At 34.8% G+C, this 27,957-nt stretch overlaps 3 protein-coding genes across 14 annotated transcripts in view; 1 reads left to right on the top strand and 2 right to left on the bottom strand.

Annotated features, from left to right (window-relative positions):
- ATPsynD (ATP synthase, subunit D) overlaps positions 1-27,957 on the bottom strand; it is a 121,045-nt gene that overhangs the window by 3,943 nt on the left and 89,145 nt on the right. The window lies entirely within an intron of this gene.
- LOC143913994 (threonylcarbamoyladenosine tRNA methylthiotransferase) lies at positions 25-27,920 on the top strand. 10 transcript variants are annotated; one of them, XM_077434057.1, is made up of 11 exons: positions 468-661; positions 765-944; positions 6,987-7,365; positions 23,949-24,002; positions 24,313-24,522; positions 24,593-24,767; positions 24,849-25,006; positions 25,247-25,513; positions 25,598-25,763; positions 27,010-27,117; positions 27,190-27,920. In XM_077434057.1, exons 5-11 carry the CDS (start codon positions 24,345-24,347, stop codon positions 27,785-27,787), a joined length of 1,650 nt encoding a protein of 549 aa, XP_077290183.1. In that variant the 5' UTR covers positions 468-661; positions 765-944; positions 6,987-7,365; positions 23,949-24,002; positions 24,313-24,344; the 3' UTR covers positions 27,788-27,920. The 10 variants fall into 10 exon arrangements, with proteins under 10 accessions (XP_077290187.1, XP_077290185.1, XP_077290189.1 ...); XM_077434059.1 differs by lacking the exon at positions 6,987-7,365 and having other exon boundaries at positions 27-661; XM_077434063.1 differs by lacking the exons at positions 468-661; positions 6,987-7,365 and adding an exon at positions 100-250.
- On the bottom strand, positions 7,492-21,122 carry Tre1 (Trapped in endoderm 1). Of its 3 annotated transcripts, none has more exons than XM_077434074.1 (6): positions 20,891-21,122; positions 11,234-11,380; positions 10,760-11,006; positions 10,579-10,681; positions 8,276-8,478; positions 7,492-8,206 (listed from the first exon to the last, which is right to left on the bottom strand). In XM_077434074.1, exons 2-6 carry the CDS (start codon positions 11,334-11,336, stop codon positions 7,813-7,815), a joined length of 1,050 nt encoding a protein of 349 aa, XP_077290200.1. In that variant the 5' UTR covers positions 11,337-11,380; positions 20,891-21,122; the 3' UTR covers positions 7,492-7,812. The 3 variants fall into 3 exon arrangements, with proteins under 3 accessions (XP_077290200.1, XP_077290199.1, XP_077290201.1); XM_077434073.1 differs by lacking the exon at positions 20,891-21,122 and adding an exon at positions 11,464-11,663; XM_077434075.1 differs by lacking the exon at positions 20,891-21,122 and adding an exon at positions 11,475-11,570 and having other exon boundaries at positions 7,493-8,206.

Below are 27,957 nucleotides of genomic sequence, written 5' to 3'. Positions count from 1 at the left end.
AGAACGACTTGAAGCATATCTCGCACTCGTGGTTTCGTAATCCGGTGTGTATCGTCATGTGCTCGGCCAGGGAACTCTTGAGGGTGTAGCCTTTGGAGCAGACGTCGCAGTTGAACGGCTTTTCACCGGTGTGCACTTTCATGTGCACGTTCCGAAGACTCTCAGATGTGAACGTCTCTGAACATACTTTGCATGTGTATATTTTTTCCTCGGCGTGGAGAGTCTTCACGTGTTTCCTCAAGCTGGATTTGTATGTGAAGTCTTTCAGACAAATCTCGCACTTGTGCGGTTTGATACCGGCGTGACTGTTCATGTGGTTGATGACGTCTTGTCTGATGTGGAACGTCTTCGAGCATATTTCGCACTTGTGCGGTTTGATTCCGGTGTGAGTGTTGATGTGGTTGAGCAGGTCTTGTTTGCCGTGAAAGGCCTTCGGACAGAGTTCGCACTTGTGTCGCTTTTCCGCCGTGTGTATTTTCATGTGTTTCAGCAGGTTCGTTCTGGCGAAGAAAGTCTTAGGGCACATTTCGCATTTGTGAGACTTCTCCTCGGAGTGTCGCGACAAATGAACGTTCAAAGTGTTCTTGTGGAAGAATGTCTTGTCGCACAGTATGCATTTGTGTTGTTTTTCTCCCGAGTGAATCACCATGTGTTTTGTTAGGTTGGATTTGATTGTGTACTTTTTGCCGCACACTTCACACACGTGCGGCTTTTCTCCGCTGTGTATTAATTTGTGATACTTGAGATCGTTTTTCCAATTGTAGCTTTTGCCGCACTCGTCGCATTTGTACCTGTTCAAAAGGTGAACTTTTAAATGATTCCGGAAACAGGACCTTTTGATGAACACTTTAGAACATACGTCACACATGTAAACCCTTTTCACATCACATTGACCAGGTCTCAAGCTGTCCGAGTTCAGTTCTGATGCTTCCTGAAAAGAAAATGTAAATATCGATCTGTATTGTTGGTATTCAATACCATATTTACAAAATGATCATATTTTTAGTAGCTGATCAATGTATATACAAATATAGGTTTTTCATTCCAAATTGACCCCTTTTCACTTCAAATTGACTCTTTTTAATTTAAAATCAAACCTTTTTCATTTCAAATTGAACCTTTTTCATTTCAAATTAAACTTTTTTCATTTCAAATTGACCCTTTTTCATTTTAACACTTTGCACTCTTATTGAAATTTCTCTTCACCACTAGTCTACTCTAGGATGGAAAAAATTATATGATTTTTTTTTTTAATTTTATTTGTTCATATTATTAAATTATGTCGAAGATCAAATTGGTGAATTCATTTTAACAAAAAATACGCAATTTTTTTTTTAGATAATAACTAAAATTTATGCTCAGTTATTTTGGGACTATCTGTTCGTCTTCAATTGTGACCATAATAACATGATGTTGAATTGGGATAGCATTTTTCGAATATAGTCACTAAATTCAATTATTTCAAACCATCATAATTACCAAATCGAACTAAATGATGAGTTTTACATTTCTTGTATTATTTATGACAGCAGTTTTGTATAATAAATGAGTTTTATTACTAGAAACTTTTAAAATATGCCTATAGAAATGTTTTCATACCTACCCTATAGTTCGTTAGGCAGTTTGGGTCCAAGGATGCAAAGCTATTGTCTGTTTACTCATTGTATTTTAATGCGTACCCACCCTCATAAAGTGTCTATTGGTTAGTTTTTAAACCATTAGTTAAAATCATATTTTCTATTCGTTACCTACTTGTAAGACACATCGAAAAAAAAAGCTGGATCATCCCAGAAGGCGGGCAAAGACGAAAAGATTAGATTTAACAGATACATGGTGTTTTTGATCACTATTTTTTTACACTTTTCAAACAAATCTTGCCTTTGAAGTTCACGACGGACTCATCGACCACTATGTCTCTGCACGGTATAATTAATTGTCTGCATTTAGCATCTAAATGATTCAAAAAGCCATTGTGTTCTACATTATTATTTTTGAGTTGTAATATCCGAAATATTTGTAAAAACGATCTCTTTTGAAGACACTCCTAAAAAACATATTTTCAACCGAAAAATATTTTTTTTTTGGTTGAAAATATGATTACTTAAAATCGACCAATTATCACTGTTTGTATCTCTGATATCATCTTCACTATCGCTCAACGGTATCAACATAGCGCTTTTTTTACTTGGTTGGGGTTGAATGTCACTTCCACTATCAAAATTTTCTACATTATCAAATACAAAATAGTTATCATCACTATCACAATCATTTTGGAAGTCTTCTAGGTGTTGGAAGTTTTCTAGTAAGTAACGAATAGAAAATGTGATTTTAACTAACAGTTTAAAAACTGAAATTTCAATGTTGCCAACACTTGTATTTATTATTTCACCATATGCACTAATATTACCGAGCACGTCATTATCACATCATATGTATATTCCGTAGAACTTTTATTAAATTGATTCATGGTGCAAAATATATTTCAAGTTTTTATCATTATGTAAAATTATGGTCACCCCACCGAAAATAGCTTCTTAGAGCACAATGTATCGATACCGACTGCCCAAATAAAATGGCGCACTCAAATGTAGAAGCAGGTAAAGAATGCAAATATTCTTAGAAACAATATAGACGCTAGCCCTTTACTGTAATTATCCTATTTATACATTTTCTAGCATCTCGTATCCTTTAAGTACACTATTGTAAAATAAAACCTTCAAAAATTTGCCAATGAATATTAAAAATAAAGCTCCAAAGTAGCCGCTTAACAAAGCCACTATACTGGCTTTCCGAGCTGGCAGCCGAATATCCGAAGCCACTATAGTGGCTTTCAGAGTTCAAGACGTTAAATTAAACCTTTTTCTAAAAAAATACTAAACCAAAAAACCAAATCTCTTAATAGATTTTTAAAAATTATTTTACTATTAATTTTATTGATGTTTATATATTTTTATATATAATTAAAAAGATGATTAAAAGAAATACATAGTTGAAATTCATATACATACTTTCATAATGTATTATAATGAATTAAAATACTAAACCAACAAACCAAATCTCTTAACCCTTTGCCCCCGGCAATAAATATAGCGAACAAACCCTGTACGCGGCGCGGCACCTTTTTCGCGAATTTGGCAATCGAGTTTTCAACCTTAAATACAGATTTTAATATTTACTCAAGTAACCAGATATGTAAATTAATACATAAAGTATTATTTTAAACAATAAAATACATAATATATCTCGTAGTTTTGGCTTAATTGTCAAATAATCATTCTTCATACAATTGAGACGTATCTTCGCCATTGTTCAACAGACGTGACGTCACATAAACGAGGTTTCAGTGTGGTTCCACAAAAAACTAATTTTGACTGGTATTCATTTTAAGCAAATTGAATAGATGGTATTCAACTCTCAGTAATATATTCAACCAATTTTGAACCTTAAAACAGTTGAAATAGCCGCATATAAGGCTTAAAATTCCGTGCAAAGTTCAGAAATTCTATGGAAGACAGCCGCGCTACAGACTTGTCCCGCAAAGTTATTTTAATATTAATTTTATTGATAAAAATATATCAATAAAAAAATTATTAGATAGTTAAAATTCATATACACTCATTGTTTTAATATATACCCCTCCCCCTAGAAAGTCATTCCTTACTGGTTAAAATTTTTTCCCCGCCATTGAAAAAGCTGAAATGACGCCCCTGCCTTTTCAATTTCAAATTGACATTGAAAATGGGTCAATTTGATATGAAAAAGGTTTAATTTGAAATAAAAAAGGGTCAATTTGGAATGAAAAACCTGTATAATATCGCTATTCTGTCTGTTTATACTATAATAGTCGTTTCGATTTGACATACATATATATGTACGTCACAGCTAAACCACTGCCAACAAAATGTACGAATATAATTACGAAAGAAAAAACTTCTATATATACTGTTTGATACCAACGTTTCCTTTAGGCTAATAGATGGCGCTAAGTCTCTATTTAATTAATTAATTTTTCTATTGTTGTTTTATATTGTTTATATGTAGGTAGGTAGTTTTTACCAATTTTAGTTTTTAATTAATTATTTAATTAATTTTTCTATTGGTGTTTTATATTGTTTATATGTTTTCATTTCAAATTAACATTGAAAAGGAGTCAATTTGAAATGAAAAAAGGTCACTTTGTAAATAAAAACCTGTATTACGTTATTTTTAGTCGAATCTTCCCGATTGGAGTTTTGAGACATTGCAAAAGCATTCGGTTCACAATCTCGCCTGACGGCTTCGGCAATATATCTTTCCTCGAACGGCTTCATTTCGACAAAGTGTGACGGTTGCCTAATTTCCTTGGCATCCTTAACATTACAGCTATCGTCTAGTTTACTCATCCAACTTTTATCATCTACGGAGACATCTTCCATCTCCATTTTAATATGTACACTTTCGATCGTCCTACTCCTCAAAATCTTGTCGTTCTCGGCACAAGTGCTCTTGAACCGACTGAAATACTCCAAATTAGACCCGCACGGTGCACATATACCGTCTGGAAGCCCGTCGTTTTTCTCCACCTGAAACATCATTCAACAACATACTCTTCACAAATATCCATATCGATACATTCAATACTTGAAGTGTATATTTCAATACCATTCGTCTCTTTCCTAGAACATAAGTCAAAGAGAGAAAGAAGTGAAACATACAAAAGCCTTGTAAATGAAATGATCCACCAATTGGAGGTGTTCTTTTCAAGTGGGTTTGTTTACATCGATCTTCAATACGTATGTTATATTTGGTGTTATGGAGTATTTAGACTAACCCGGAGCTGACAACAGGTCTGAATGCGCATCACGATTGATTCTGGAGACCCCCAAATGGGTACATCTGGGGATCCCATACATCTCAAGCACAAACGACATTCCATCACAAACCGGCATCTGTCACCACCAGCGAATCTGACAATTTGACATATGATAGTACTGTCACATTGTCGGTGCTGCCAGCTTGTAATACTTGTAATAAATAAAGTAATACTTGTTTTTCTAGTATGAGGCTGTTGGATTTTTTTAGATACTGTTACTTAACGATATTACAAACCAAAGGATGATACTGGTATTTAATCGATAAACAAAAAAAACAGCTGATTATCAAGTGTTTGCATGTATTTATTTATTTATTTAAAATACATGGAGAAGGGGGCAAAGCCGATAGACCCACGGGGTTTGACTTATACAAATAATAAAATAAAAACAAAAATAAGATAAAATACAAAATAAAAAATCTGGAAAGGTAAAACATAATAACTAAAAGAAAACAAAGATAAAGAAAAGGCATTGGAAAAGAAGAATTTTTGAAAAAGAAGAAATGACAAAAATCCTTTAAATTTAAGAAAGACGTCTAGTTTGTTTTTAAATTTTTTTTCTGAATTTACTATGTACGTTTTTGGGAAGACTATTCCAAAATGAAAACACTCCGTTTGAAAAGAAGGAATCGCTGATGGATCTATGTGATTTATCTTTTTGGCTAATGTATGCTAATTTATTTATATCTTTGTAGGAATATTGCACAACTTGTGTTATTCCGAATCAAAATCACGGTAATACACATACACAAAAATTTCACGGTAATACACATATCATCCGATGGCATCGTCGCGCTCCTGTACAAACGTGCAGAGCTAACCTCGTCTGGAATTATCTTCGCTACTCAGGGACAACGACCCAATTCGACTTACTTTATAATTACGATCGCGAGCCCGTAGAAGCTTCCAGAAGGATGATTTCATCACTCGATCTTACACCGAACAATCTTGAGGCACAGCTGCACATCGACCTGACTTCCATATCCGTGGAAACTTCCAGAAGTATGATCTTGTCATCCGGAGACAAAGGATAACCTCGAGCTCCCGAAAGAGGGATGACATCATTTAACGAGTATATAATCCAGAGCAGCAGACTCAGATGTCAATTCAGCCAGCCCTTCCACTAAAGTGGGCAACTAGCGCACTTCTCCGCGGATATACTATATGTACTTGTATTAAACTTGTATACTGTACAATAATAAAGGCTTATCTTAAAAATTCAACCGAGTTTCCATAGTCCGGAATACCGGTCAACACATCTTCCCGCGCACTTAATTTTTGTCAATCTGCCGGAGGATTGAATTTTATTACCAGATGTTTTTGATAGTGATTTAAGTCGATTTTAATGTTTGAAGTTGGAACTGGAAAATGTGGCGTGGGAACATGGGAGAGGACGCCAGGACCTAAAAGGTTTCATGCGTAGACAATAGATACTCTGGATTAAGCTAACGGGTATCAGTAATTGCCAGAACAAATGATACGCTGGAGTTCTCACAGACCTGGATAAATTCGTACGTAAACAATACATATATACGCCAGAGTGGACTTTTAAATGCATAGACAATAGAGACACTAACGGATCGGAGAAGTTATACTGTTCAACTTGTCCTTTATAAGGTAGATCAGATATTCTGGAGTGAATAAATGCTGTGAAGTGATCTTGGCCTTTCATTTGGATCATGATCCCACCTGTACGTAACAGAAGATTAAATTTGTTTGAGATGTAATATCGAAGCTCGAAGTGATTTTAAGAAACTTATACCAATATTTCTCTAAAATAATAAAGTTTAATTGTTTAGTATTGTTCTAATTACTTGACGTAGTATATAAAGGGAAAGAGAGGCACGGGCACTTGTTTTTTTTTATATTTTGATTTTTTTTAAGTGATGTTTTAACAGTGATCGATAACTATGATTTCCATATTTGAAGAAATGTAGAAAGAACTTGTCGAAATAATAATATCAAACGAACTAGTAATGACATGAAGATACGCCTTTCGCCGTTGGAGTTCATGTAGTGTCCTGTGCCGCAATTTTTAGTGTATTCTTACCATTAGTCAGAAAATAAACTGTTTTTTTTTAGATGACGCCTTCGTAAATTAAACTGTGTAACACTACGTCTTTCATCCCTTTAGTTGGCAGCAATGCCAATGGTTAGGTTGGCATCCTGCTAACTGGCCGACCTCCAGAGACGGTTGAGCTCCGATCTCCCGTCCGAGACACTCTTCTCATCGGACTTCCAGCGGCTGCAGTCGAGGGCTCTCTCATGTTCCATTATCATCCTGAGAATCGAGCTGAGGAACCCACGTGCGGTCGAGCCCAGTAGTAGCTGTAAAGTTCCTGGAGTTCTTACCCTCTTTGTACGCAACTGTTAACCGAACAGCCAAAAGCCGTCTACGTAGAGGAAGAACTTCACCACAGCCTGGTCTCCAGCTTTTATCCCGCCAGCTCATACAGCTGGCTGCGATTCGACGAGTAGCATAGAACCAGGAGAACCCCTACGACACATTCCAGGTCAGTCCATGGATTCCCTTTAGATCGTGCTCCTGGAGGATGCCCTGTGCATCCCAACGCGGGAGCCATTTCCGCGCGTAAAGGTTTCCAGGTACAATTAGTGAATCATATTCAAAAACATATTATTAGTTTTATAGTTTTATTACAATCTTATTATACAACTAATTTTGTATTAACAATGTATATTATACCTATATACGTCTAATATGTATATATAAAAATTATCATTATATTCTAAGAGGTAAAAAAAACATTTAAAATTACATCAGTCTTTCAAAAGTTTACAAACTATAAAAGTTATATAATCGCCGTACCTAAAATTAACACTAACCAAATTGTATTTATAATAAGTTAATTCGAAAGGATCCAATACATTAAGTTAAATTAAGTGTTCATTTAGGGCACGTAAAGGAATATTGGAGGGATTGTGTCTCATCTGATCGTTTCTCAAGTGTTACTGTTAAGCTTTACAGGCATTCTTTTGTCGTTGTGCGAATTTCCCGAATGATTAGATGTCGGCTGACAGAAAGTTTTGCTTCCAATCGTTGTCCTCCTTGTGATCGGTTTCTTGCGGCACGATTTGAACAGTTTTTTGTAGGCAGAACGATATTGTCTATTCGTAGCAGCATATATGAAAGGGTTTATAACACTTGAGGCCCACGCTAAAATCGATGCTACGACGTGAAAAGTGGGAAAGCTGATGTCGTCATCTATCACGTTTGTCATCATCAGAGGCAAAAAGCATATGACGAAACATAGGAATATGCTGAGCATCAGAGTTGTCAATCTAGAGTCGTCTCTTTCTCTTGATGACACCCCCGTGTCTTTCACGCTCAATTCGCTAGATAGAAATGAAATATTTTATTAGTCAATTCATAATTATTTAATGATTGTTGCTGAAAATGTTTACCTGTGTGCTTCCAGTCTGCGCTTGGATCCTCTCACTTTCCAATAAATGCAAGAGTACGAAATGGTGATTACAAGACATGGCAATACAAATGCTACGAGAAATAAAAACTTCTTTGGAGAAAACTCGTCCTTTTTAAGTATTGTGCAGGAAAAAGTTTCTTCATCTAGTCCCAATTGTCCCCAAATTCCAAATAGAGGAGGAACCTGATAAACAATGTTTAAAAATACATTATTGTATTTTTAGTTAATATTTCATTTGATAATTTTCATGGTTAAATCAGTTAAAATAAAATATTCTTGCGTTTTAGTGGTAATTGTTGACTAAATGAACCATACTATAGGAATAAATCATAATAATTGGCCACTTCAATCATAAGCTTAAAAATAAAATGATTAAATTGAGGCGTGGACGTGTAGAGAGGTTTCCGAGTGAAAGAGGCAGTAGTAGCGGTGGAAATAGTTTATCGCTGTTCCGACGACGATCCAACTCCGAATGAAGAATGATCCAAAACCGCCTAGTATTTATATCCATCGGTTACTTTCCGCACAGGGAGATCATTGGTCGATGGGTCGAGAGACCTTATTGGCCGTTGTATACAGCTCGTTTATATGCTAAGGGCCGGGCCGCACCGTGCAACTTTGTCGGCCGACTAGTCGCGCGACACGAAAAAATGTATGGAAATGTGTGCGACAAACAAGTTGACGGTGTGGCATGTCCCATCTACCTGCATGCATTGGTCTGGTCGCCCTCAACCAAGTTGTTCGCGAGTTGAGCGGTGCGGCCCGGCCCTAAGGCCTTTTTGGCGCGAACGTGATCAACACTAGTAAACCAGTGGTTGACGAGCGCCACCTAATTTCGACGTTACAATATCTAGACTATTTACTGTGGGTGCTGACATTCTGCTTGCTGGCAAAACTTGCACTCGGTTATAGCTAAGGGATGGCGGCCGGTTTCTATTTTCCGGACAAAAAATGGGACCGAACGAAAAAAAAATGGATTCACTTTCGTCAACCTTTTTTTTGTTCTCTAGCTTTGTAGGACAATAGTAACTGGCAATAGTTAACCCTGTTTCTTGGGAAACGCCACTACCGATCTCTAGTTATAACATTACTTCTTCACAACCCGTAAATAAAGTCGTTCTTGATTTACTTGTCATTTGTTATTCAACCAGCTGAATAGATTAGTGGTCAGCATATAATGCTTTGAACAGAGTGGTCAAGGATTCAAATCCCATTGATTTCTACTGGCCAGACCTCAGATTTATGACTCCAGGTCGATCGTTTCCTATCAGAGTTTGCCAATTTATCTGATTTTCATTAAAGCGGTTCCAACAAATTGGCAACCTTAACCATTTTCTCGCGGAATCTCGCGTTTTCAGCAATCTCGAATTTCGCTGAATTTTATAAAATGCTATAAATTTACAAATTTGACCATTTATGTCTCATAAATTAATTGATATTTACTTATGTACTTTTTATAATACTAATAATATTTGTATCAAATGTAAATTGTTTCTGGCCAGGAAGGCGCATTGAGGTTATCTGTTAGGCCTTCCTGATATAAATTAAAGATAAACTAAAAACTTAACTAAAATAAAAAGAAAATGATTTCGCCCCCGTTACACTGCTATCGATTAGAAGTGAACTAAAGTGCTGTCGTAGGCTCACATGGCTCCCATTTTTAGCCCACATTCCCCTTCCCATTGTTGATGATAATTTTTTAACTTATAGCCATAGATCTAGAATATACTAGATCCGCCCTCACGTGTTATACTTGTCTCCCTTTTGGCGCATGCAAAATACATGGCGCATGCACAGTTTCTCTTAGTAGGTAGGTAGGTACCGCTGCGTCGTAGGGAAAAAAAACCCAACTTCCCCGGTAGTTAAACCCCCCGCACCCCTCAGTTAGTGAAGACAAGATCTCCGACCAAAATAACACGTCTGGGCCCATCTAGTGTATTATACATCAATGCTTATAGCAATATTGCTGGACAACCACCTCGGTCTCCGAAGAAAGGGTCTCTGAGACTGTAATTTGAGGGGGGGGGGGGCTCATGTTACGGGTTTTAAGAGTCAAATTTTTAACCTTTAAAGCGGGCTTTGTAATATTTTTTTAAATTTCAATCATGCAAATAAAGGCAAATAATGTTATACAATAAATAATGCTGACCAGCTAACGTTGACTCGCCCAAAATTATGCAATGTACAATTTGTCTCAAATTATATTATGAAACCTCATATTTATTCAATGTTTTTTTAATTGAGTTTGAGTCAATGTTAGCTGATGAAAAAAAAAAAACAAACCATTAATCCAAATGCAAAAATCCATATGAATGTTAGTTGAATGTAAATGTTTCTCTTTGAGTAAAGTCTTCCGTACAAGTCGTAGTATGCAATTAGAACGTATCTGAAATGATCACAGTCGTTTAAGTACATACATAAATTAAAGATGATGATTAGAGATGGGTTTAATTGTCACACTGACCTATTTAAAGTAATGGCCACCATCGACAGTAGAGAGACGGCTACGTTTCCGTAAAATATCACCGGAAACAATTGGCAGAGGACATCTCCGAGTATCCACCTTTGGTAGAGATATCTCGAAGCGGTCAGTGGCAGGTTAATGGAGCAAAATAAAAGATCCGAAACGCATAAAGAGAGAACGAACGTGGTGGTAGCATGACCTCTCAATTTGGGACATCTCAAAAGGGCAAGAGCCGTTATCAAATTACCTGCATAAAAAACACAACACTGAACATATGTATGCGATAAAATGCTTAAGCATACTGACCACGTCAGATTTGCCTTACATGCATTCAAAACAGGAATAGCTCAATAATACACGAAAACTTTTTATAGTGATCATCACTCAACTGCACAATCTGTACACTAAATCCACTCAAAGCACTCGATTCATAGAAACATCCACTTGAAATAGCTAGAATGTATGTATACAAACCAATAACTCCAAATATGATGAAGATGATTGCACATGTGAAAGCGGCAAGAGTGGCTGATCTTGGATAGGTGATGGTAAATGTAACATTGCCTGCTCCTTCCATCTTCAACCGCTACTAAGTCATCTCTCAAGGGATGGATGCTCGTTCTAGAAATATAATAAAAATGCTGGTGTTAGTTTGTATATGTAAGATGTTTTAAGTGCTGGTTAAAGTGAACCGCAGATAGTACAGGACTGAGACCCAGAGTGTGAATTAATGCGCGTTTTATTAGTGTTCTGCCAAGACTGTTGCATCTGCGAGTGCACCAGTCTCCTGTCGAGCACAATTGACGATTGTTCCAAGTTAAGACACGCTTGTTGTCATTGCTTGTTTCAGCGGTCTCCAAACTGATTCACCGTATGCTAAATTCGCTCTGGTTATTTTACTAGTGATTATTTCATTTAAATGTATGTATTACGAATCGTGGTCATTTTTATTCCAAGGGGGGAGTGGGGGTGGGGGTGGGGGTGGGCCTTTACAAATGGAACGAATTAAAAATTAAAATTATATTGTAACTAGTGTTGTGCCCGATGGAATATCGTCGCATGAGTGTTGGCATATTAAGTTATTAAATAAAAAAAAATGTAAAGAAATGTGTCGGTCGGTTTTGTTCAAATACCTTTATTTCAATTTATTAAAAATGGTAAAAATATGAAAAAAATGGTAAAAACTACCTACTAATATAAGACACCAATAGTAAAATTAATTAATTAAATAAATTTTCAATAGATGGTGCTAAGTAGTGAGCGGACCGGAAGCGTGCCGTTCATTGTTAATTGTTCGCGGTGCTCTGTTAAAGGTTCGCCAAACCTTTTTTTTTTGCACTCTAGCTTTGTGAATAGACCCAAAACGCCCTGATTCCTTGAAAAAGCACGCTCCCTATCCGCCCTTTAGTGCTAAGTGTTCAGACTATTAGCCTAGAGGAGACAATGGTAGCAAACAGTATATATAGAAGTATTTTTCTTTAGTATATTATATTCGTACATTTTGTTGGCAGTGGTATAGCTACATATGTATGCTATAGTACATATGTATGTCGAATCGAAACGACTATTATAGTACGGCGAGCGTTATCTCAGATACGTAGACACACCGACAGAATAGCGATATTATACAGGTTTTTCATTCCAAATTAACCCTTTTTCATTTAAAATTGACCGTTTTCATTTAAAATTGACCATTTTTCATTTAAAATTGACCGGTTTTCATTTAAAATTGACCGTTTTCATTTCAAATTGACCATTTTTCATTTCAAATTGACCGGTTTTAATTTCAAATTGACATTTTTTCATTTCAAATTGACCCTTTTTTTAAATGAAATGAAAAATTAATTTGAAGTGAAAAAGGGTCAATTTAAAATCAATAAAAAGGGTCAATTTTAAATCAATAAAAAGGGTCAATTTTAAATCAATAAAAAGGGTAAATTTGGAATGAAAAACCTGTATATATGATCATTAAGTTGGTAATAGTGAATCAGTGACTAGGAATTTCGGTTAAGGTTTAAGTTCCTATCTTGTCCTGTCTAGATTCTGTCAATATCTCAAATATGAATTATGTAAGTTGAGTAACACCATTTGAAATAAATATGTATGTATGTCGGTCTCTATTCATCATCATTACAAAATTTTAAAACAACCTGTCAATAAAACATCGTAACGTTACGTTTTATTCTATTATCTAAATAAAGCTGATCAAACTTCAATAATTACTTTTTTTCACATTCGTTCCAATTATAAAATATTTCAGCTTCACGTGTACTTTGTGTGTGGTCACCTTATCAAGTATTTTTTATTGAACTCGAAAGGTTACAATTACAAAAAAAAAAAACATTAAAAATTACATTACATTAAACCAGCAGCGTGGACTAGTGGTTAGCATATATGCTTTCGAACGTGCCTTTTCGTGCCGAAAAAAATTAAAAGGATTGAGCATCGACGGAGTGCAGCAGATTGATAGGATTGTTGAAGTCGTCGAAGGTACGAATCTTGCGACTTTAAATCTAGCATATTATGCTTTCGAGCAGAGTGGTCACAGGTTCGAGTCCCACTGGTTGCTGCTGGCCAGACTCTAGGTCGATCGTTTCCTATCAGAGTTTGACAATTTATCTGATTGTCATTGAAAGGGTTCCTATAAATTGGCAACCTTTACTCATTTCTCGCAATTTTCGAGTTTTTGGCATCTCGAATTTCGCTGGTTCGTACAAAAATGCTGCAAATTTGTTCATAAATATATCGAAAATTTGAAATCATGAAGTTTAACGATTTATATTAAAGAAAATGTATGTTTTTCAAAAATTGATCAATAGATGTCTATTTTTTAGCAGATGATGCTTTTTTAAAATTATTATAAAGTTGTATATCGATATTTGTATGTAATTGGACAGGAAGGCGCATTGGGGTTTACCTGTTAGGCTTTCCTGGCATATATATTTTATTTTATTTTTACATAGATATATACCTTCAATGCGCCTTCCTGGACAATTAATTATAAACAATGCAGCATATTAATTATTACATAAATCACTGTATTTCCAGAAGCTGAAAAACACGAAATAACAATGAATAAATTAATCAATTACAGCATTAATCCATTGAGACATCTATGGATTTAGATTTAGTACAAATTATACACACAATAAATAGAGAAGATTTGTGACAACAGTAAAGATGATCTTTTGCCAATTTTGAGGAACCGTTTCAACAATGATCAGTTAAAACTGGCAAACTCTGATAAGAAACGATCGATTTGGAGTCACACATACCCCCCAAATCTAACCAGCAGTATGGCGGATCGAACTTGGTGCTAAAAATACACACTACCATTAAGAGGGCTGTACACCCGAAACCTTAATTTTGTTACCGTTCCTTTCTTCGATATATATATTGAGTGAATGCGACAATATATATCAATATATATATTGAGTGAATGCGACAATATATATATATCAATATATATATTGAGTGAATGCGACAGTTGCGCTTCGACTAGATAAAACGTATTTTAAAATGACAAAATCGAGGTTTCGTATTCTCCTATTTTCTCCTCCAAAACTGGACCAATTTTTAAAAAAATTTCATCATCGGTATGAGAAAAATACTTTCTGTGCATCTATCGGCGTATTTTTTTTAAATCGACCGTTAACGGACTCGTTTCGTGGGTGTAAAAAAGAGGCGATTTTATAAATGTTTGGTGGCTCCTAGCTCCTATAAAAAATAATTAATCAAAAAAATAAAACGATAGATGCACCCCAATGGTGGATATCCATAGCATATTAAAAAATAATTTCTCTAGTGCCATAATTGAGGAAGGGAGAAGTATAGTACGTTTGTATGGACAAGGCGCTGCTGTCCAGCCCTCTTAAGCCACACTGCTGGCTATGTATGTATGTAAAATAAAATTAAACGTTATAGGGTAAAAGTTTTTTAATTTGTATTCTGCATTCATTCTGTATATGGAGATATGTTCACTCAATCTGGACTGGTACAAAGGTTTCTTTTATAAGCGCAGTAGTAGTGTTGCACTAAATTCTGCATAGGTTCTCAATCATATTTAATATCCAACGACTAAACTAATTAGAACGTGATTTGAAAATGCATTCTCGACACGCACGATTACACAAGTGAGTGCAACCACGTGTTTACATATCCGTTTTAAAACATCTGAAAGTGATTTTATTCGTGTACAGTAAATCTATCCGTTGGGATTCACACACATCATATCATATGTATGTAAATATCTCGCTGCGACGATATTTTTACTCATTGCTGCGAGGTACGCAAAATCAGTCGAAGATATACATATAGAGGGGTTAAAATTGGTGTTATCGATGCGGGTCTTAAATCGACATTAAAATAGTACAACAATGGAGGCGATAAAAATTATAATGGGACATTGAATTCTATGCGTAGTGTGTTTATCCTAGTGCTGAAATGGTTGAACAAAGGCTACCGCTGGTTTTAATTGTCAAATTAAACGATCATATTTTGAACGTTGCCTTTTTACGCATTGGAGATGAATGTTCGGGTGATATTTGCGTTTTAAACTTCTACTATATAGTGGACTTTGTAATGTGTCTTAAGGTGGGCATACTCTTAAAGATTTATCTGCCCAGTTGGTAGCAATTTGACCGACTCAGCGGCTTTTCAGAGTCCAACAACTTTTTGCCGATAAGATTTTTTTCATTCAACACAACATAATCGATCGGTTGATTGTGGTTATTGTTAATACCATTGTGGCGCATTAGGAATTCCTGTAATGCCACAATGGTCCAAACTTCAAATAAATAAATCTAATATATTGTGGCTATTTGCAGGTACTATTTCTGCGACAGGCGCAAAGCCTTCTGCGCATGCGCGTGAACTGTCTCTGTCAACGTGTTTACTGTTAAAATTTTGTTTTAAACCTCTTAAAATTTAGTTCGAACTCGTAAAGTGACGTAGAGTAAAAAATATAATCCGAATTAGTTAATATTAATAAATTGTTAGAAAATTATTATCATATACAACGTATAATACCCACATACAAGTACAAGCCGTGAACTAGCTAAATGATATAAATCTATTATTATAACGTGCGATATTTATTTGCCTCATGTATAATGAATGATTGATTAAACAAGTCTAGCATACATTAAATGTAAGAAATTATAATCGGATTAATCAACGCGCATGCGCAGAAGGCTTTGGGCCTTTCGCAGATATAGTACCTGCAAATAGCCACAAACTATATAATTTCGAAAAATACTTGGTATGTATATATATTTATATGTACCTGTCGTTGGGAACTTTGTAAACAGGTAAGTTTCTATGACGATATATTTTCTTTTCGATTCAAATAAATTCGCCCCCAGCCCCGGGGGGCACCGAATACTCCGGGGGCGAGGGCGCCGGGATCGTATAGGGCGCAGGTGCCGGGGGCGCAGGCGCCGGATTCTGGTATACATAGCTTTTCGCTACAATTTATTGTGATCATATATATAATTAAAATGTCAAAGGAGAATATATCCTAGCGTGTGCAGCTTGCCGCTGGTGCACTGCGGAATAGAGGGTGGATTCTGATGTAGTTAAAACGCAGACAAAATACATTTTTTTTTATTCATACTTAATTAACTTTCTCTAGGCTTACCAACTTTTCATCGGGCCCTGCTTTTAGGAACAAAAGTGCGACAACAGTTTAGAACGAATCTAGTAGTTTGTTTTATATTCTAGAAGTAAATTTTTACAAGTATGGGTGTATTTACTCTTGTTTTTCCGTTATATTTTAATTTTTTTATAATATCGTATATTATATTTTTCCAAAAGTTTCAAAAACATATTTTTAATATACATTCCTGTATGTTTGTCATGTTCCTGTATTATGGCCAAATTCATTTTGTGTCGCTATGACTTTAAAACAATTGAACAAATTTTATACAAAATAATGCTTAAAAATTTAAAAAGTGTTCAGGCAAAACAATCGAAATAAACTTTTCTTCGGAATTTGAATAAAAATAAGACGTATATACATACATATGTACATACGTTGAATAAATCATACGATATTATAATTATGCAAAAACGAGCATTCTAATGACACATCTCATATTATTATTATTATAGTGGAGGAAGTTTAACTTTAACGGGTCAATGGAGTTCATTACCTATAAGATAAACTAAGTTATTATTGCTTCCATAATGTTTATGTTAATTTCGGTTTCGACTACTTTACATCCAAATTCACTAATTCGGATAAATTTTGTCGGCTCTTTTTCAAAGCGCATAAAAACATTCGAAGCCAAATGTCGCAATAAAAAATCGAATGTACATACGTATGACCATTATTTATATTTTTTTCGCGTTGAAATATATCATATGTGGTTTTACCCGGCTTCGCTCGGTATTTGTAATATAAACCGCTTAAACATGGCTAATCTAATAGTAAACATTTTATTAAATATATTTGAATAGTTTTATTTAATTTAAATTTATTCATTAAATTTGACGTCACGGATTCTACGAACCAAAACTTAAATACATACAAAGTCTCTTTCGAAATTTTATATTAGATGTACATACATACATACTTGGTGATGTAATCTTTTCAAGGTTTCAAATTTGGACTTCCATCACCATTCTAAATCAAATTACACTATTCGACAAATGATGATTTTTTTTACAAACCTCTTTTATTTGGTTCAGAGACGAGATATGACTTTTCTTATAGATCTATGCCCAGTGAACATGAATCTGGTCAATTTAAAATTCAGCACACTTCTAATTAACCCTTTTAAAAGAAAACAAAAAATAGTATCGCCAGAATACTAACCCAATAAACATGTTTCAATATAAAATAGTATTAACAGTGGGAAAAAATCCTAAGTGAAAATACATACTTTTGACTTTTAATTTGAACTGGACGATTACTTAGAGAGATTTGAAAGCTGAAAAGTACTACAAATGAAAGATAAAATACTCGACTTTAGATTCCAATTTTAATTTTGGACAAGAAATTGACAGATTTTGAGACAACGACCGAACAACACCAAGATATACAAAAATTGCGCGATTTAAAAAACACATATGTATATTTCCGAATTTCGAGCCAATCAACATTTTTTTACCAGATTCGTGTTCACTGGTCATAGATCTATAATAAAAGTCATATCTCGTCTCTGAACCATTTTTCGAGTCGAACAGTGTAATGGACTTTATAAATCTTCAAACGACGACTCATCACTTGAATAGATTCAAACGAGTAAATTGAAGAAATCGAATGATTCATGAGAATTCATAAGAGTTATTTATTCTAATTTAAATTGATCCTTAGCGATGATACATGTGTGTGCATGGAATAGTCACATATGTGTGACGAAAAGACGAACGAGGAGCACTTAATTGCATGGCTCACACTTTCATTGGGTTTAATTGACGACGAGGGTTGAATTGGGTTATGGGAGACGTTCGTTGTCATCACTCTCGCTCGTCCTAAAACATAAAAAAAAGAAAATGTGGCAATGTGGCACTCGTAAGTCTAAATGTGGCTTAAGTGACCACGCCTGCTAGAACGACACTAAATATAAAGCAACTCAATTGTCACGACATTCAATTGCACATCGTACATAGAATATGAATCGTTCGTCATTTATCACTGGAATTGTTTAAATCTTGGGGTTATTGGAATTGCCAAATGTTCATCGTTGATAAGAACTGATTCTTCATTTTCAATTTCAAGTGATTTAAAAAGTAAACTACGCAAATGATTTTGTAACGTTACATTTCTACTCCCGGTGTATTTTGTAACATTTTTTGATCGCATAACTTGCCTACTGCAAATAGAGTTTTAACAGCTGAAGCTTAATATCCCCGAATTCTATGCAACACATCCTAAAAGGGGACAAAGGAAAGGACATGAATGATGTGTTGCAAAATTTATTGCAAGGGTAAATGTTTACAATATCCGATCGGCAAAAAAGTTACACGGGCCACCCTATCGTTTCCCCTATGATCAGAATAGCAATGAAACATGGAGAATGTTGATTTTTAAAAATTATAACTTTTATATGTAAATTGTATATGTACGAATGCCATAAAATATGTATCTGGCATTCGATGCTTCCGCGTCTCGGGAGTTTACAATCTAAAATATTATTTATGCGGCAAAATTTTCGCTGTCCCATGTCTCAAACTCGAAACATTTCAAGTGTAAAATTTTAAAAGTGTTTTACTTTTTTTTCGTTATTGAAATTAATCATGTAAAATTCAAAAAGTAATTGTTTAGTATATGCTTCTATCACTAGGCATACGTATGCTATAAAATTATTATGCAAATTAAGCATTTGTGGTTTATTATCATAACAAAACTCTCCCCTCCGTGCATCTATTTAGTTGCTTACCATATTTGTTGTATTATGCAGTTACATCTGTGTATAAAAAAATGTAGGTACCATAGATATAGAATTCTACATCTATGGTAGGTACATATATGTATACTAGTGTTGTGCCCGATGAAATATTATCGCACGGGTTATGGCATATTAAGCTATAAATTAAAAGGAATGCTCGGTCCTGTGTTCGATCCGCACGCGGTCGTATTTTTTTCAAATGCCTTTTAAATATATTTAATTTTATATTTATATTTAATTGTTAAATACGAAAAAAATGGTAAAAATACCTATCTACTTACCTATATATAAACAATATAAAACACCAATAGAAATATTAATTAATCAAATAAATTTTCAATACATGGCACTAATTGATAGGAGACTTAGCGCCGTCTATTAACCCAGAGGAAACTTTGGTAGCAAACAGTATATGTAGAAGTTTTTTCTTTCGTAATTATATTGGTATATTTTGTTGGCAGTGGTTTAGCTGTGACGTACATATGTATGTCGAATCGAAACGACTATTATAGTACGGCGAGCGTTATCTCAGATACATACATAGACACACCGACAGAATAGCGATATTATACAGGTTTTTTATTCCAAATTGACCCTTTTTCATTTCAAATTGACCGTTTTCATTCCAAATTAACCCTTTTTCATTTCAAATTGACCGGTTTTCATATCAAATTCACCCTTTTTCATTTCAAATTGACACTTTTTTATTAAAAATTAATCCCCCGATGTCGAATCGAAACGACTATTTAAGTACGGCGATCGATATCTTAAATACACATAGACAGACTAGCGATATTATACAGGTTTTTCATTCCAAGTTGACCCTTTTTCATTTAAAATTACATCTTTTTCATTTCAAATTGACCGTTTTTCATTTCGAATTCAACTTTTTTCATTTCAAATTAACCCCTTTTCATTTCAAATTAACCCCTTTTCATTTCAAATTAACCCCTTTTCATTTCAAATTAACCCCTTTTCAATGTCAATTTCACTTAAAAAACTTCCTACATACCTACATATAAACAATTTAAAATACCAATATAAATTTTCAATAAATGGCGCTAAATGCTCAGAGACTTGTTGACTTAGAAGAAACATTGGTAGCAAACAGTATATGTATATGTAGGTAGAAGTTTTTTGTTGATCTATTATTATGTTCGTATTATATTCGTACGTTTTGTTGGCAGTGTTTAAGCTGTGACGTACATATGTCAAATCGAAACGACTTTTATAGTACGGCGAGCGTTATTGCACACATACACACATACACACAGAATAGCGATATTATATAAACATACATATGATGATAAAAAAACGTACATTTAGAACCAGACAAAGACGAACAATAAATAACTTAGCACGTAATTTATCAAACACTTAAAAAACACTTATCATAAGTTTGTTCAATGATAAAACGAATGATACGAATGGTAAGTTTGCAAGAAATGTGTATTATACACTTTTCAAGTACTTACATAGGTGTAGTATTCGACGAATAAGAATGAATCGAACAAGAATCATGACGTATCGTATTTAAGGAAAATATATTTTTTATATAAAAAATAGCAGTATGGAAAGGGGAGGAATTTTGAAAAAACCAGCAGTTTGATTATTTGGAGGGGGATTTAACATAAAAACTAGCCCTAAAATTTACGTTGCTGAAAACCGTACAAACGTAAGGATATTATTGTAAAAATTCAATTATCGATTTAAATAAATAAAAATTAGAAATACGTACCGATTATTTATATGCCGAAAAGAGAAATCGATGCTTTCGATATGGTACTATAATTTATTATGAATTTGTTTATTCGCACATTCACAAGAAATTAATTCACGATCTTTTCACTCGGGGTTTATGTCACAGATCAACAGATTTCGATGTATGTAAACACTTCGTATTTGTTGTGTTTTGTGTAAGCAACGAAAGCCAGTACTGGAGTTGCCCAAAGAAATAGATAAACTGAACTAAAATCTGAGGATAACAAAACAGTCACAGCTGCTCCTACTTGGGTGCATCGCCAGTGGCTCGGCACCTTTTTTTCATTTTAGCTGAAAATACCAGTATTCATGTTTGGAATTTTTGATCTACATATAATATGTTTTTAAAGACAATACGTTTATATTGAGATATTAAAATTACGTTGAAAAATTCATTATATAATATAAGTGCATATTTATAAATAGAAAACAATTAATTAATTAGCAATTTTAATAGCTAAAAATATGCATACATATACGTATCATCATATATATAATAGCTCTATTCTGTGTGTGTCTGCTTGTCTGTGTAAGATAACGCTCGCCGTACTATAATAGTTGTTTCCATTCGACATACATATGTATGTATGTAGGTCACAGCTAAAACACTGCTAACAAAACGTACGAATATAATAACGAAAGAAAAAACTTCTATTTATACTGTTTGCTGCCAATGTTTCCTCTAGGAAAGTCTCTGAGCATTTAGCGCCATCTATTGAAAGTTTATTTAATTAATTCATTAATTTTTCTTTTCATGTTTTATATTGTTTATATGTAGGTAGGTAGGTAGTTTTTATCATTTTTTTTTCATATTGAATAATTAAATATAAATATGTTTAAAAGGTATTTGAAAAAAATAGGACCGCTTGCGGATCGAACACAGTAGCGACACATTTCTTTTAATTGTCTTTTAAATTAATAGCTTAATATGCCACAACCCATGCGATGATACTTAATCGGGTACAACACTAGTCATATATATATATAATAGCGCTATTATGTGTGTGTGTCTGCGTATGTGTATGTGTGAGATAACGCTCGCCTTACTATAATAGTCGTTTCGATTCGACATATGTAAAAACGCTGCCAACAAAACGTACAATATAATACGAACATAATAACTAGAGGTAGGACCGGAAGCGTGCTGTTTATTGTTCAATTGTTGTAAATCCTTTGTAAAAAAGGTTCGGCAAACCTTTAACAATGCATTTACAACATTTGAACAATATACAGCCCCCTCAGGGTCCGGGCTTTAATAATAACAGATAAAAAAAAACTTCTATATGTAACTGTTTGCTACCAATGTTTCCTCACTTACAATAAATCTTTGAGCATTTAGCGCCACCTATCGAAAATTTATTTAATTAATTACTTTTTCTACTGGTGTTTTATATTGTTTATATATAGGTAGGTAGTTTCACCATTTTTTTCATATTAAACAATTAAATATAAATATTAAATTAAATATATTTAAAAGGTATTTGAAAAAAATACGACCGCTTGTGGATCGAACACAGGGCCGTCACATTTCTTTTAATTTTTAATTAATAGCTTAAATAATTAGCATTTTTTAAATTAATAGCTTAAGATGCCATAACCAATGCGATGATATTTCATCGGGCACAACACTAGTATAATATAAAAACTAACAAATGAACGATTCCCTATTAATTAATACGGTTTTCTCTCTGGGTCCATAATGAATCCATCGACACATAATATGTTGGGTTTAAAGTGAGATATAATATATTCTATACTACCCTGAACAAACATGCAAACTTATTTGAATGAGTTTGATCGCGATTGTACGAACAAAATTGGCGATAGGGGTCTTTGTAAAAAGGTTTATCTTGACTGTAGGTATAAATTCGGCAATTGTATATGTTCATACAAGTACATATCCCGTTTATTTATTTTCATCCCGAGCCAAATACTGTTAAAACAAATGCAAGTAAAGTGAAATACTGCCACGACTAACAACCCTATTAATTGAAAAGGGCCTGAACAAACAATCTGTGAAATGTATTAAAATTATATTGAGAAATCGATTATAAACAACTTCTCAGGCGACTCTTATAAATTATAACTATTTTGGGTTTCAGAAACGTTCACCATTCCATTTGGTATGGTATATTAATATTTCATCTATGTAAATATGCTACTTTGTTGTTCTTACGAATTTAATGTTTACGTTGTGGATGTAATTATTGTTATTTCTTGTAACGCTAAATAAAGTTGGGTAGTTAGAAAATGTGACAATTACATTTGTTTACCATCACTTGATACGCGATTGCTTACGGAGTCACTAACGATTAGTTTGACAGCCCACATTGCAGGTATGAATTTGAGGGTTCGGTGATTATTCCGCACAGAGCGATCTCGCACACGTCACTAAAATCTCCATCGCGGAACATCTGGCACCTGAAAATATCAAATGGTCAGCAAATGCTTTTTTATTACGAGATTTGGGCACTATTTGGGCCATTTTCTGTACGGCAATTTTCCTGTGCGACAGGAGATCGCGCGAGCAATTTTCGTAGCGGCGGTTATCCTGTTAGCGATTCAAATTCGGGATGTAATCACCGAACCATTTTTCTAATAGCTCTGATAGAGTTTACGCATATTAAAAATCGGTCTCCCTCACGGGACCGAAAGTGAAACGCCCGAAAACGCAAATATCGGAAGGCAAAGATCGAAAATCGAAAGATAAAAAAAGGTGCATGGTAAACGGTACTATGTATATATAATATACATATCAGTGGCATGCGGTGAAATTATCTCTCTTTTTGTCATACAGTCTTGTTTAATGTGCGCGCGCAGAATACGGGAGGAAAAGACTGTGCCTCTTGTTCTTGTTGTATCCTGCTCGCGCAAATTAAGTGAGTATGTACGACGGGGGGAGAAAGCCATTTTTTTATCTTTCGATTTTCGATCTTTGCCTTCCGATATTTGCGTTTTCAGGCGTTTCACTTTCGGGCCCGTGGGGGAGACCAATTAAAAATATATCTATAAGATTTGTATTTTGTTTGTTATAGGGTATGGAACTATTTTTCCAGGGCCCGGAATTCCTCTTGGCGGCCCTGCCTATGGTAATTAGTATAATGGACTCAATTTACCATATGATAGCACAATTTGTCAACTCTACGATCGGGCCTGGTAGAGTACAATTACGAGGATTTCCCTTTTTTTCATTTTTAATTTTGCTTTCATTTTAACAATTTGATATTTAAGAAATGTTTAAATTCATTTTATAAACATTAACAGTATATTTAGTGGGATGACGGCTAAATTCATTGCAAATTTTATTTATTTTACCCCGTATGTTCTGACGTGACATTATGAATCCTGCTGTTGACTAACCTGTACACCAATCCATGTGATTGTGTTTGACGTTTGTAGGTTAAGATACGCGTCAAATATTTCACAAAGAAATGTCCGGAGCTTGCAGTGAGATTATTGATGACATTGAAGACCTGATAAGTTCTCAAGACATAGCACCAAAAGAAAGATACAGCCACAGAAAAGCCATCACTTTGCGACCAAAGAAATCCAAAGCCAACGAAAGTGACACCAGTCGCCAAAAATGCGTACTCGAAAGTGTCATACCGGGTAATAAATTGCGCACTTGATAATAACAGGCATACGATTTCTTGTTTTCAATGCTATTTTTATCATCTAGGCACACAAATTATATACGTTAAAACATGGGGCTGTGCACATAACAGTTCCGATTCTGAATACATGGCAGGTCAACTAGCCGCGTACGGCTATAAACTGACTGAAGAAAAATGGAATGCAGATCTTTGGTTGTTGAATTCATGCACTGTAAAAAACCCCGCAGAAGATCATTTTAGGTTTTATTTACTTTTTAATTATAATTGTACATATGATAGTATTACGCTGTGTGTGTGTATAATAGTTTTTGTTTTTTTTAGAAATGAGATAGAATTGGGTCGAAATAATGGTCGCCATGTTGTAGTAGCTGGATGTGTACCACAAGGTATGCCTCGTGCGGAGTATTTAAAAGGATTGAGTATCGTCGGAGTGCAGCAGATTGATAGGATTGTTGAGGTCGTCGAAGAAACTCTTAAAGGTTCGTATCTTGCGACTTTAAATCGACTATTTTTTACAAGCCTCATATCAAGTTGCTTTCGCTTTTTCGTCTGACAAAATTTCGGTTTTATTTATTGTATTTTATTTTATATTAACCAGCATATTATGAAAAATTAGTTTCAATTTACAAGTTAGAAGGAAAAATTATATTAATATGTAGCCGTGGGCCATGAAGATAGAGGCCATTGTTCATGTTCTATGAAATAAAATATTGTTTCAGGACATACAGTGCGTCTGTTTGGTCAGAAGAAAACTACCGACGGTAAAAAGTCTGGTGGTGCGTCATTGCTTTTGCCGAAGGTGAGGAAAAATCCTCTGGTTGAAATAATCGCGATCAATACTGGATGCCTTAACCAGTGCACGTACTGCAAAACAAAACACGCAAGAGGCGAGCTCGGTAGTTATCCTCCTGAAGAAATCGTAGAAAGGGCTCAGCAATCGTTCGAAGAAGGAGTTTGTGAAATATGGCTGACTAGTGAAGATACCGGTATATACGCGTTTCACACATACAATAGAATGGTAGGTAGAATGTACGAAATAATATAATAATTGTATTTTTTAATGGTAACAGGAACTTATGGTAGAGATATTGGTAGTTCTTTACCGGAATTGCTTTGGAAGTTAGTCGAAGTAATACCAGACGGTTGTCGACTGAGATTAGGCATGACAAATCCTCCGTACATTTTGGAACACTTGGAACAAATGGCTTTGATATTTCAACATCCCAAAGTTTACAAGTATGCATCACTCGGTGCTACTTTGGTATGCGGTCTACCTTTGAATCGCAGTCGACTATTTTTTTTTTATTTGTGTCGTAGCAACGACCTGTTTATTATAATTATAATTATAATATAAGCAGCGAAGAAAATACCGACCCTAACAACCTAATCTTAAATGAATAGGGCCAACCCTAACTTAACTTAACCTAACCTGACCCTTAAATAAATAGGTGTAGGCTGCTAAGATAAGTTTTATCTAATCAATGTTTTTACAAAAAAACATATCTTAGCAGCCAACGCCTATTTAAATATTTAACCCTTTGCCCGCGGCAATAAATATACCAAACAAGCCCTGTACGCGGCACCTTTTTCGCGAATTTGGCAATCGAGTTTTCGACCTTAAATACAGATTTTAATATTTATTCAAAGTAACCCGATATGTTAATTAACACAAAGTATTATTTTAAACAATAAAATACATAATATATCTCGTAGTTTTGGCTTCATTGTCAAATAATCATTCTTCATACAATTGAGACGTATCGTCGCTATTGTTCAACAGACGTGACGTCACATAAATGAAGTTTCAGTATGGTTCCACAAAAAACTAATTTTGACTGGTATATATTCATTTTAAGCAAATTGAATAGATGGCATTCAACTCTCAGTAATATATTCAACCAATTTTGAACCTTAAAACAGTTGAAATAGGCGCATATAAGGCTCAAAATCCCGTGCAAAGTTCATATATTCTATGGAAGACAGCTGTGCTACAGACTTGTCGCGTAAAGCTTCCATAGAAGACGGTCGCGGGCAAACGGTTAAGGGTCAGGTTAGGTTAGATTAAGTTAGGGTCGGGCCGCACCGTGCAACTTTGTCGGCCGACTTGTTGCGCGACACGAAAAAATGTATGGAATTGTGTGCGACAAACAAGTTGACGAGTGTGGCATGTCCCATCTACCTGTATGCATTGGTCTGGTCGTCCTCAACCAAGTTGTTCGCGAGTTGAGCGGTGCGGCCCGGCCCTTAGAGTTGGCCCTATTCATTTAAGATTAGGTTGTTAGGGTTGGGTTATTATTCAGTCTCACTTTCACACGTGAGAACTGAGACAGTGAGACAACATATTAAACTAAAAACGTGAAGGTAGATCGCATTATTAAGTAGATATGTGAAGGTAGACCACATACTAAAGTAGCACCCATTATTTTTCATCACAATTTTCAACGCTGTATGCATGTAATATATATATAATTTTCTTCAACAGATTTCTTCACGTTCCCGTACAATCCGGCAGTGATCAAGTTTTATCCGATATGAAAAGAGAATACTCCAGATCAGAATTTGAACAAGTGGTCAACTATTTACAAGAAAGGTTTGTATTCGCCGAGGCATGACAAATTCTATTACACTGCGAGCGTAATATATATATCGATTAACTTTGCAGAGTACCCGGAATGACAATAGCGACCGATATAATCTGCGGCTTCCCGACTGAAACTCCGAAAGATTTCGAAGAGACAATCTCACTATGCGACAAATATAAATTCCCCAGTCTGTTCATAAATCAATTTTATCCTAGGCCTGGTACTCCGGCCGCTAAAATGGAACGCATCCCCGCCCAGCAAGTGAAGGAACGGACGAAACGGTTAACGGAATTGTTCAATTCCTACTTTCCGTATACTGATAAGATGGGGGAAGTGCAGGAGGTGCTCGTCACAGACGTGTCGCACGACAGGAAGTACTTTGTCGCTCACAACATACACTACGAGCAAGTTCTCGTACCCAAACAGGAGAAGTTGATGGGAAAGCTGGTGAAAGTGTACGTTTATGAGACTTCCAAGTTCTCGATGAAAGGACGACTCGTCGACGATAAGAATGTGAAAATGCCTGGTCTAACAGCGCCGTTGCCCGTTGGATGTGTTTCGGGATATAAATTGAACGACATCAACAACAACAGCGCATTTAACGAGAACATGTTCAAATATTCAATTATTATGATATTTATAGCTTATATGTATTATTTGTACAAAACAAAAATGTAAATATGACAAATTATTCGTTCGAATATATTTTTCTTAAGGAATGTTCTTTTGTTTATTATTTATTTATTAGTATTCTCATGTGCTTTTTTCAAGAGCAGACTTACAAATTGATAAATAAATTTATTTGACATTCAAAATATTTAAATCTGAATTACATGAGTATGTTTTAG

This window comes from Arctopsyche grandis, chromosome 7 (genome assembly GCF_051622035.1).
Source record: "Arctopsyche grandis isolate Sample6627 chromosome 7, ASM5162203v2, whole genome shotgun sequence".
NCBI lineage: Eukaryota > Metazoa > Arthropoda > Insecta > Trichoptera > Hydropsychidae > Arctopsyche > Arctopsyche grandis.
This window is presented reverse-complemented; position numbering and strand designations above follow the sequence as displayed.